The sequence below is a fragment of the Monocercomonoides exilis genome, assembly GCF_001643675.1.
Source record: "Monocercomonoides exilis strain PA203 chromosome Unknown scaffold20-1493094, whole genome shotgun sequence".
In the NCBI taxonomy this organism is placed as follows: Eukaryota; Preaxostyla; order Oxymonadida; family Polymastigidae; genus Monocercomonoides; species Monocercomonoides exilis.
Genome location: NW_027150565.1, coordinates 426,101 through 437,913, shown reverse-complemented (window position 1 = coordinate 437,913; position 11,813 = coordinate 426,101). Strand labels below are relative to the sequence as shown.

General features: G+C 35.7%; 3 protein-coding genes across 3 annotated transcripts; all 3 read right to left on the bottom strand.

Moving 5' to 3' along the window:
• Positions 1-1,975: 1,975 nt before the first annotated feature.
• MONOS_14956 (uncharacterized protein) lies at positions 1,976-2,653 on the bottom strand (the record flags this gene model as incomplete). Its single annotated transcript, XM_067867800.1, has 1 exon — positions 1,976-2,653. One exon carries the CDS (start codon positions 2,651-2,653, stop codon positions 1,976-1,978), a length of 678 nt encoding a protein of 225 aa, XP_067728073.1.
• A 268-nt stretch (positions 2,654-2,921) lies between these two features.
• MONOS_14955 (putative zinc-binding phosphatase) lies at positions 2,922-3,440 on the bottom strand (the record flags this gene model as incomplete). Its single annotated transcript, XM_067867799.1, has 2 exons — positions 2,922-3,039; positions 3,118-3,440. 2 exons carry the CDS (start codon positions 3,438-3,440, stop codon positions 2,922-2,924), a joined length of 441 nt encoding a protein of 146 aa, XP_067728072.1.
• Positions 3,441-6,866: 3,426 nt separating this feature from the next.
• MONOS_14954 (uncharacterized protein) lies at positions 6,867-9,166 on the bottom strand (the record flags this gene model as incomplete). The annotated part of the gene is made up of 3 exons (XM_067867798.1): positions 6,867-7,650; positions 8,747-9,020; positions 9,136-9,166. 3 exons carry the CDS (start codon positions 9,164-9,166, stop codon positions 6,867-6,869), a joined length of 1,089 nt encoding a protein of 362 aa, XP_067728071.1.
• Positions 9,167-11,813: the final 2,647 nt, after the last annotated feature.

The window sequence follows — 11,813 nt, the reverse complement described above, 5'->3', positions numbered from 1 at the left end:
CGATTGAATATATGGGTCATTATTTTTCATATCGTAACTTTGTTCGAAGAAAGATCTTTTTTTAAGAAATTGTGGTTTGAAATGAAAAAGGTAAAAATACATGTTTATAAATAAATAGAAAAAGAATCTTGATTGAATTTTTGAAAATCAAGTTAATTTGAGAATTTCTTATAAATTCCATTATAACATTTAATTTTTGAGTTATTTCTTTTATTAAAATTATTTGGAATTACAAAGGTTAACAAGCTGAATTATCTATTATTGAAGATAACAATTTGAATATGGGTTATTATTTTTCATATCGTAACTTTGTTCGAAGAAAGATCTTTTTTTTCATAATTGTGGTATGAGCAATTAAAAGCTCAAATATGTGTTAATAAGTGAAATGTGAATGAAGTGTGAAGGAATTATTGAAAAATAAGTGAAATTGAGAAAATCTTGAAAATACCATTATAACATTTAATTTTTTAGTTTTTATTTATATCAAAATTATGTTGCATAACATCTCCCTTCAAGCTCAGTTATTGAATATTTTTGATTAATATTTGAGTATGATTTAATGATTTAACTTTTTTACATGATTTGTATGAACTATCATCAAAAAATGAATGAATGATTGATTTATATAATTTTTAGTGAAATTATGAGGTTTATAAATTTATGTATTGTTATTTAAAACTTTATTAATGTTATGGAAGAACATTTTATTTTGGACGAATAGTAATGTTTGAGAGATGCAAAATGTGTAAGAAAATTAATGTTTTGTTTTTCAAATGTTGTCACAAGTAATTATTTATTTTTTTTAGGTTTAATCATAATTAGTACGTATTATCATTTCGAACATTTTTGATTAAAAATGAAAAGAGAACGCAATGTTATATTAATCAGTCCTTTTATTTTTCATCGATTTTTGTTTTTTCTTCATTTCAAACATTGGACTTTATTGTTTCCATTGAAAATGATATTATTTTTGAAATTTCCACTTCGTTTTTCACTGAAAAAACATTAATTTGTTAAATCTTTGAAGAGATCTTCATGTTTTTGATAAATTCGATAGAAGAACTTGTAAAACATAACACATAAATTTGATTTCTTATTAAATATATAATTATCTTTAGCAATTTCATATTTTTCATTTCTATTTACCAGTGTACAGGTGAAATGAAGAAAAAAGAAAAAACTAAAAAAAGTGAAGAAAAATATGTAATATCAATAAATACCAAAAAGAATCAGTCTAATTGCAAAGCTTCATTTTTTCACAAACATAAAGCAAATTTATTGTTCTTATTCAGTTTGCTCCAGATGCCTGAAAAGTTAACAAAAAACCTTCCTCCATCGTTTCTTGCTTTGCATTTCTGGAACTCGCACCCACTGATCCTGACACATGACGAAATTGTTACAGCATATATCCATCCTCCATAATAATTTTTTGCTGTACATGCATTGAACGAATTGTTCTCAATCTTGATGGAATTGATAGAACGACACATAATTCCTCCACCATCCCAATATGCAGTGCAGTTGTTGAACAAACAAAATTTCACTGAAAGACTTCCTGATCCCAGATTACACATGTTAATGGCCCCTCCAATCGAAGCCCTATCTGTGAAAGAATTACTTGTCCCAGTGGTTTTTGACCCATTCCACACACACCAAGTGAATGAATTCGCCCCATTGTCTGTCTGATTTTGTCTCGCTGGTTTCGATGGATTCCCTTCACCCCCACTGATTTCAACATTCTGAGTGCGATAGCACATGACAAACGAGGTGTTCGAGGCAGCCAAGGATGATGAAGGGCTGTTCAGCGAAGGGACAATGCCCCCATCATAAACTTCTTTGGATCCTTAACTGACACAACTTCAGCTTTCTGCTTTTGCCTGTCTGAATGCAATTTCTGTAGTGTTTGTGCTGATGTTGCTTTTATTTGAGCTGCATTGTTTGTTTTTTGGACGGCAGATGATTCCTATCTGGACATTTAATTGAAAAGCTGTGAATGTTCAGGTGTTTTCGGTAACTGTTGAGGAGAAACTGCATTCAGTGCTTCAGAAAAAGGATGCAATTGAAAAGAAGAAAGAGAAGTTGTATCTGTTGAAGAAATATGAGATTGAGACTGAGACTGAGACTGAGATTGAACCTGAATTGAAGCTGACATTAAAGAAGAAGAAAAAGAAGGTGTTGAAGATGGAGCAAAAGAAGAAGCGAAGGACAAAGAGAAAGAAACAGGCTCAGCTTGAGTATTCCGCGGAGGATAATGCGATGACATTGTTAAAGGATGTGTTGAAGCAGACAATTCATTGCTGGACAAACAGGAAGAGAACGAAGAGCTTGTTGGAGGTGTCGAGAGACGGACAGCGAACTGAGTGGGAGTGACATAAGGAGAAGTGCTGGAAAGAGAGCATGCGAAGAGATGTGAAGAGGAAGGAGTGGAAGAAACAGGAGAAGGAGAAGGAGAAGGAGAAGGAGACTGTGAAGGAGAGGAAAGACCAGACTGATAATGAGCCGAGGAGGAGTGAAGAGAAGAAGTGGAAGAGGTGGAGGAAGGAGAGAGAGGAAGCGAGCGAGGTTCAACAGATGGGACAGAAGCATCTTGCAGGCGGCTAAATTGCCCTCTTTCTGAATAACTTGTGCTCTGCTGATTTGACACTAGCTGCATCAGAAGAAGAAACAGAAGAAGAAGCAGAAGAAGCAGAAGAAAAAGAAGAAATGGCTGAAGGAGAAGAGGCTTGCAGAGAAAAATGAGAAGCATTTGGAGAAAAGATTGGAGAAGAAGAAGTGGTTGGAGAAGGAAATGATGAAGTTAACGAAGAATGCGGTTTGTCAAATGCAGAAGAAAAAGAAGAAGAAAAAGAAGAGATTTGAGAAGCAGGAAAGGCAGGCGTGAAAGATACTGGATGTGCGGAAGACGGTAAAGCAGAGCCATGCTACATAATTTTACTTGTATTTCCCTTCAATCCTCCGCCACCACCACTACCACCACCACCATCAGCAGTATTACCACTTCCGTTGTTGCAATGCTCTCCTGTTCTGCCTCCTCCAGCTCTTCCGTTGGAAGTGTGCTTGTACACATAATAACTTCTTCATTCTCCTATCGGCTACCATCTCTGCCTGTTTCCGTACCTCGTCACAAACTGATACCCAAAGTGCATCCGCTCCTTCTTCACAAGCGTCGAAAAGCCAGCAATCGTCCTGGAGAATGGATCCAGCAGCAAGAATGCGAGTGAAGTGATGGTGAGTGTCCTGTCCCAGCCATCAGCGCAGTGAGCAAGCACATTCCACCCGCCTTGAACTGCTTGTGCGAGTTCGAGTGCAGAAAGAAGGAGCACCTGAATGTTCTCCAGCCAGCGTGATAGCTGTAACAGAGCATAGAAGACCTCGGCATCGATCTCGCGTTGTGCCCACGCCACACACGCAGCACGCATAGAGCACATGCACGTGCGCATGGAATGGAGGTTGGGGATTGCAAAGTTTCGGCACTCCGCAAAGAGATAGTTGGACTCGGATTCGTAACCACCAGAGATGAATGACTGGCCTACGGCGTTCAGTTTCGGGCGGAGGTCGAGGATGAGAAGGCGCTTTTTGACAGGAGGAGCAGAAGGGGATGCAACGGGGGAATAGGAAGGAGTGCTTTGGGTGGTGCGGGGATCGGGAGGCAATGAAGAGGAAGAGGAAGAGAAAGAAGAGAAAGAAGAGGAAGAAGAGGAAGAAGAGGAAGAAAAAGAAGGAAGAAGAGGAAGAAAGAGAAGAAGAATAATACGATGGCGATGAAGATAAAGGCATCAACGAACGTGGTAGCATCGCCTGTTTTGTCTCTTCGGAATTAAGTCCGCATGCTTCACAGCTCCTCCATTCCTTTGCAACCATCCTTCCAAAGCTCCTCCTTTCCATCGCTCTCTCACACAACACATTCCTCCTTTTCCCTCTTCTCTCCTCTTCTTGCCGCTACAACGCCTCACAGAATCTGTTGGCGAATTCATCATTTAAACAGGAATTTAATTCAACTTTGCCACCTTCTCCATTTCTCATTCAACTTTCCTTCTTCATCAACATCTCTTTCTTGCCACTGCCCTGCAATCAAAAATCTTGCAACCACACCAACCTCCATTTCAGCCTCCCAATTCCTCCTCCCATTTCTTGCATAATGCAAACAAAACAAACAAACATACAAATCAACATACAAATCAACATATAAATCAACAACCAAATAAATAAATAAATAAAAAATAATGAGGCAAACATCAAATAGATAATATAAATCACAATTTTTTTCCTTTATTCACATTCTTCTTTGGAATTATGTCACTTCCATCAGAAAGTCCATTAACATCATTTTCGTTTTTAATCCCTTTTCAAGTTTCATTGCTTCTCTTTAACCTCTCGATTCGTCCTAAATAAAATGTTCTTCCATAACATTAATAAAGTTTTAAATAACAATACATAAATTTATAAACCTCATAATTTCACTAAAAATTATATAAATCAATCATTCATTCATTTTTTGATGATAGTTCATACAAATCATGTAAAAAAGTTAAATCATTAAATCATACTCAAATATTAATCAAAAATATTCAATAACTGAGCTTGAAGGGAGATGTTATGCAACATAATTTTGATATAAATAAAAACTAAAAAATTAAATGTTATAATGGTATTTTCAAGATTTTCTCAATTTCACTTATTTTTCAATAATTCCTTCACACTTCATTCACATTTCACTTATTAACACATATTTGAGCTTTTAATTGCTCATACCACAATTATGAAAAAAAAGATCTTTCTTCGAACAAAGTTACGATATGAAAAATAATAACCCATATTGATTTCTATTCTTTTTTATTCATTTTGCAATTGTTTCATTCATTTTTCGATTTTCTGTTTATGATCTTCCTCGTCGCAATCTTCCAGTTCAAAAAGCATTTCTACGATAAAATTGAAAAAATCAATTGCAATGAACAAAAAACCAATAGTATCTACAACTTCACACAACAACATTATCATGTGGTGCTCAATTTCCGAGTTTTCACGATTTCATAACAAATGGAAGATAACTCAGCTGTTATTTATTTTATTGAACAAAAAAGTTGAAAGATATGTTTTGAAACAATGCAATCAAAAAAACTTCATGATCATACCATTGTTCATTCATTCCATCGAGATTTTGTGTCTTATTTTTGAATAATACAAAAGAATGATTTAATTTGTTTGAAACAATCTCATTATTGTGGGACATATTGATCAAATGACAACTTTCAAAAACATGTTAAATTTATCCTTTTTCACATATTTCATAAAACTATTGCTTTTCATAATAATTAATTTTTTTTTTTTTTTTTTTATTTTTTTTTTTTTTTTTTTTTTTTTTTTTTCATGAAGTGGAAATTTGGCGACGGACGTGACAAAATTTTCTCTTCGCGTCACTTAGGCTTACAAAAGAATATCAGGTTTTCTTTGCATTTCTTGTTTTTTTAATATGTTTTTTATATGAGTGAATGTCATTTTTCAATCATGTCACGTCACCTCAAAAATGTTCACGTCAGAAGAAATGTGACGCAGATACTTATAATAATGAATTCCAAAGAATTCCACTGAAAGATATGGTTTAATTTTTTTGAATAGTTTCTCGAGTTTAATTCTGTCCCACAAAAGATCACATATGATCAAAAAGAGTTGATCATTCCATTCCCATTATTGTTTTATTGAGTTTTAATATTGTTGTTTTCTGAGCTAATTATTGAGAAGTGTTTTAAGAATCTGATGATAACATACAGAACGTTAATAATGAAATAGAATATACTTTTGTTAGCTTCTGCTTTCGAGCTATTTGAATCAAATGAAAAATTAGTTATGATTTCAAGAATTTCATTTCACCTGTTAGAATATTCATTCAAAATTTTAGGATGTCTGCAAAGCTTTTTATTTTTCTTTTGTTGAAAGATGTATAAAATTGATTTGTTTGAATTCTTGTTTTTTTATAAGAAATTGTCAATCATGAAAAATTCGTCAAAACAACACTCATTGTGTTCGAAAAATATTCAAAATGAAGTTTTCAAAAAGCAATTGGGTGATTATTTTTGAAATCAAATCTTTTTTCGGGGTGTTGATTTTTCAAAGACTGATCGTTTTTTGAAAGAAAATTTTCATTCAAAAGAGAAAAAGCTTGATATTTGTTTTTGAGAACAAATGGCTTTACCGAATCAAAGATTAAAATGTATTCAAAAAATGTTTTCACTTTTCAATTTTTTTTTATTTGTATTCTTGTATTATTTTTGCACCGAAATTTTTGTATGAAAAAATATGATTTCAAAAATTATCACCCAATTATTAACAAAATTCAAGAAATTTGCTGAATGAAACATTATTTTTCAAAATAAATCTCCATTTGTCACTAACTCCAAAAAGCAATTTTTTCTCTTATAAAGATTTAAAAAGATTGCATCAAACAACTTGTTTTCATCTCGAAATGTGCTTTTTTTTTCTCCCTTTCATTTTGTGTGAACGCATTATCGAAGTGTGTTATGCTTTATTCTTTTCAAATTGCACGAAAAAATATGGTTTTCTCAGCAAGTTGGCCATTCTGATAAGAATGTGAATGTTGTATATTCATCACCAGTGAAGCTGCCTGTTAACGTGGTTAGAGATGTCAAATGAAGCTTCTTGTGACTGGTGCAGCGCAGCAGTCGTCTTTTCTCTTAGCGCTTTTGTCTTCTTCTCCATCTTCAACTTGAACAGCATGTAGGTTATATTCTCCGTTTGGGATGTGAAAAAGCGCAAAGAAGAAGGCAGTCGGAGTTGATTAACCATTGTTATCTTCATCATCACTATCAGCTCCTGCAATTGACTCTTCGGAGACCTCCGCGGTGGCAGTTTCAAACAATTCGGCTGGAGCGATGGACTACATCGAGAGGCGGCTGAAGTGCTTGAAAATCACAAGAAGTCGTAACTGAGGGAGCAACAAAAGTTTCAAGGGATATGTTGTGGCGTGACATAGCTGGTTGCATTGGATGGGGGTGTCGCGTGTGCGTACGATGTGGCGCCTTCGGCGATGCTTTCAGTTCCGCTGGTGGACCTGCTTCCGTCGCTTGCAGAGTAGGTGGGCACGAAGTCGGGGAGCAAGCGGATCTTTGCAGCAGCAGATGTGAAAGCGTTCCCGTCGATCTACGATCTGTTTGACACTTCACTGCAGATATGGTGATCGTCTCAGTTAATATATTTGGTGGTGAAGCTGGATGATGAAGTGACATGCGGAAGGTTTGTCGTGTGCGAAGTGGGGGAGATTGTGGAGAAGGGGCTGTAGGTGGTTGTGCTAAGGATGGAGGATGTGGTTCTGCCACCAGCAGCGAGTGCGCTGGCGGTGCTGGAGGAGCGAGAAGAGGCAGAGGAAGGAGAAAAGGGACACAAAAAGTGAGAAGAAGATGAAGGGAGAGATGGAGGTGATGGGAATGAGGAGAAAGGCGGGTATCCGACAGCGCACAGAGAGCATGTAGAGAGAATTGAAGAGATTCAGGTGATGCTGGAAGAAGCGATGACTCCGATGGTTGTGGAGGCGCTTGGGCTGAGTGGGCTAAAGTTTGCAAAGGTAAGGATATTGACAGCGATTTCCTCAGAGTGATGCCTATCACAGATGATGTGCTCTTCACTCGCTTTGCGTGCCTGATATGTCACTTTGGAATACGCGAGAAAAAAGAATAAAGCATTAGGAGAAGCAGATGTGTGTTCGTGTATTTTTTCGATGAAAAAAATTGTTGAAATGATTGTTGTTGTGAAGATGTTGTAAATATCAGCGAATGGATTATTTATAATTGAGGAAAAAGACAAATTCAATAAAGAAGTTGGGGGGATAAATTGTTTGATTTTTGAGAAGTGATAATAATAAGAGGAGGAAGAGGGAGAAGAAAAGAAAGAATTTATTCAGATAAGCAGAATGTTTGTGGTTGTTTTGTACTGATGTTGGATGACAATCTGTTCATTGATCCGAAAGGAGAGCCTGTGGATGATGTGGAGTTGGATAGCTGATGGGTAGGCTATGATAGTGCAGGACGAGCTAAACGAACAGTTTCCGAGAAGTTAGTATACGGAGTGGCTGAAATGGAAGAGAAACAGCAAACGCTCAACACCGAAGAAGAATCTGGCTCTGGAGTTTTTGAAGATCTTGTTACCGCATTGGGCAAGGAATGGTGAAAATATGAATTAGGAAGTTATGGAAGCTGCAAAACACAAGTTCAATGTGCTCTTTGTGTTTTTCGAGCACAAGAGAGAAGAGGAGTAATTGTTGGGCTATGGCATCCATATCGAACAGGAAGAGTTAATCCGCTATTCCAACACACACATATTTTTGCACCTTTGAAAGCAGTGTTTTGTATTTGAATCGTTTTATTGGGACCGCACACGGATGACTGGAAGAAGGAGATGAAGAAAACAATTAAGGAAATTGAGGAGAAACTGCAGAGCAGAGAAGGAGCAAAAGGATGCAACAAGAAGGAGATTCTGAGTAACTATGCATCGGTTACGTGAGAACATGTATGTGGGAATGTGTTTGAGGAGATTTTGATACTGAAACGCAGAAAATTGGGATTAGCGAGGGAAGAGAGGCAAAGAAAAAGAAAGCGAAGTGTCTGGTTTCGTTCAAAGCTCCAGACAAAAAGCTCAGTGTAGAAGAGGAGTTTATTCAGAGATGGTGGTATAATGATATGCGAAGTTCAATCAATGAAGTTGCGATACTTCGTTGGCCTTTTCCAACTGCCCACACTTTATCAGCGATTGCTCCAATGGTTGCTCCGATGTGGTTAAGGAAAGCAAAAGAGAACGTGCATAATGACTTTGCTTTTTCTTTTTCTTCGTCTTCTGTTTCAGCGTCAGCTTTTTCTGCTTGTTGCGACTATGAGAAAGACGCGGCATAAGTTTCGAAGTTCCAGCAGGTGGGGCATTCGAAAGAATAAAGAGATAACCAATTTCATCGAGTGATATTTTCTCTTCCTGCGCTGATTGAGAAGAAACTTTCACTTCTGGATCAGATGCGGTATCTGTTTGGGAGTGTTGCAAAAAAGGTTGGAAGAGATGTGTGCGAGTGTGAGAAGTATATTTCTTTTGTGTATGCATATGCGATTGGATTCGCATATTAATTTGCGTTTGGAGTACCTAGAGTTTTTGCATAAAAGCTAATAGACATTTGTTCTATTTCAGATTGTTTGGAGCATGCGATTGAGACAAGCAGAGGAAGAGGAAGTTCGATAATTTGTAGTTAGAATAAAGCAGCTATAAAACTTGTGAAGGAGAAGAATAAGGAGAAGGAGAAGGAGAAGGAGAAGGAGAAGGAGAAGGAGAGTTTGTTAGTGGAAAAAGAGAAAGTGCAGATGGAGGAGCTAATCACAGCAAAACAGGTTATGTGTGCATGGAGTTTTTTATGTCTTATCCTACATGCAGAATCACATTCCACATGCAGAAGCCGAACGCGCTGCTCCCTCGCTTTGTGATGTTTCAGGCGAAGTTATCCATTTCTTTACTTTAACCAGCAGACTTGCTTAAGCGCAAAAGAATAAAGCAAACAAGCTGGAAATGACGAACGAGGAAATTGTGGAAGAAGGCAGAACGCAGGAATTGATGAAGCTGAGGAGGATGGAGAAAGGGAAGCCATAATTGAACAGAGGAGTTCAGATGCTATTTGAACTTGTGGGGATCAAACAGAGCAGGAGAAGAGGAAGAAGAGGAAAAGAGGTCTGCGTAACAAATTATTAACAAATGAGAAGAAGGAGATTTTGGCGTGCACAGTTGGCAATAGAGAAAAGTCGAGCCTGATTGTGTATAATCTCCTGAAGCTGTGACACGGAGTTTAAATGATTTCATGAAAATGGAAAGATAAAGGTATTCGTTCGTCAGGGAATTAAAATGTGAAGCTTCTGCACTGATAGAACTCGATGAGCAAGCAAACAGCTGGATATGCAGAGGATTATGTTTGAGAATTCGAAATGGTCTGTGACTGAGTGAACTCGAAGAATAGTCATGAAGAGTTGCTGACAGTCAAGAGACAGTTCACGATGGTGAATGGAAAAGACATGAGAAGAAAACGACTTTTAGCTGGAAAAGAGTTTGATAAGCCGACTGGTCAAAAGGTGGACGATGCAAACATGAAAGAAGAATAAGAGTGGTCCATTAGGATGTGCATATCATCACAGCACGAATGCATAAATTTCTGTTCAAAGGATAACAAAACGCTCCAAATCCGAACTTTTTCTGAGGTTATTATTAGATTTTCATCATTGCTAGCAATTGCTGTCTTCAGATAAGCATGAACAGCTAAAAGATATTGCAATGAGCAAATTATCTTGTTCTTTGCAACTCATTCCCCCACAATCACAGCTTCCTTTCAGATCAGCATCCGAGAAAAATATGCATAAATTTTGTGTTGAATCCCTTCACTGTGCTATCCACAAGACGCTTTATATCCTCAGCCTTTCTTGTTATACTCGTGATTGTCTGTAATTGTTAAAACAAATATCGTTTCTCTCTGGCATTTCACAATCCTCAGCAGCATATCCTCTTCTCCCACAAACGAATCTGTTGTGCAGCACCACGTTACTATCTTCTTCACAATAGGAGCTCTGAAATTTGCAACAAATTTGTCAAGCTGTAAAAAAAATCACAAAAATTAATTAAACATAAAGAAAAACAAATTGCAAACCATCAATATTTGATTAATTTTTAGTTCACTCAAACTTGTTCAAGCTGCATTTGCTTTTATGAAAGTTGATATAAATTCTGAGCATTGAAAAATTCTGATAAAATTAAAACTTAAATAATACTCAGTGTTATTGTCAATTTTTTTATAAGAATAAAAATATGCCATGAACAATACATAATGCAGCAATATCTTGATTATTCAAGCAAATATAACTCCTTTTCATTGTTAAACAAATAATTTAATTCTGTTCAAAAAATGGATATAGTTAGTGTTAATAATGGTGGACACATTCAATAACTTTGCAAAGTTGCATAATCTCAACAACCTTTGATTGTTGCATTTTGACAATTAACCCAATTATTCCCTCAAAAGATAATGAACTTATGAGACAAACAGAAATGAAACAGCTTGCTTCTCACAGTCAGGGAAAAAACCCGCACAAAATACGAAACTTGAGCACATGGGTTCATTATTTAAAAAACATTATTCACATCACAATAAAACATTTCAAACTGCTCGATTCTTATTCTGTTATGCAAATTTTTCGGTTTTTATAATTTCACATTTTCATTTGGGTGTATTTTCTTCAAAAAATTAATTGAACAGGTGATGAAATTCAAAATATCATTTTATAACAAAAAACAATTTTTTGAGTTTATCCTACATAGGAAAATTGAATGTTGGTTTCATTGGAATAAGTGGAAGCTGTTATTAATAATGATACTCGTTTAACTCAACGATCCAAATATTTCATTATTATTACCTAAATCACATGAAGCTGTTAATTTCATTTTGTTAATTGACGAAAGCGAAAATATATGTTTTGATGTTCGATCATTAAGTCGAAAAAAAAGTGAAAAATTACTGAATTTCTAATTTTTCAATTCAAATAATGTTATTTTTGAATATTTTGTGTTTCTTTTAGCAATATTTTCAAAAAGTGACTGTTTTCAGCATTCTTCATTTCAATAAATATGATTGTTTTTAATTTTTTATTTCTTTCTGCTGACATTAATAACAAAAACATGATCGGAGACTTTCATTGAAATTGAACATTTTGTTTGATAATTTCAGTTTGTTAAGAAAAATAAAGTGAAAAAGGTCTGCCTTTCCTTATTGGTACAAAAAAGCATCACTT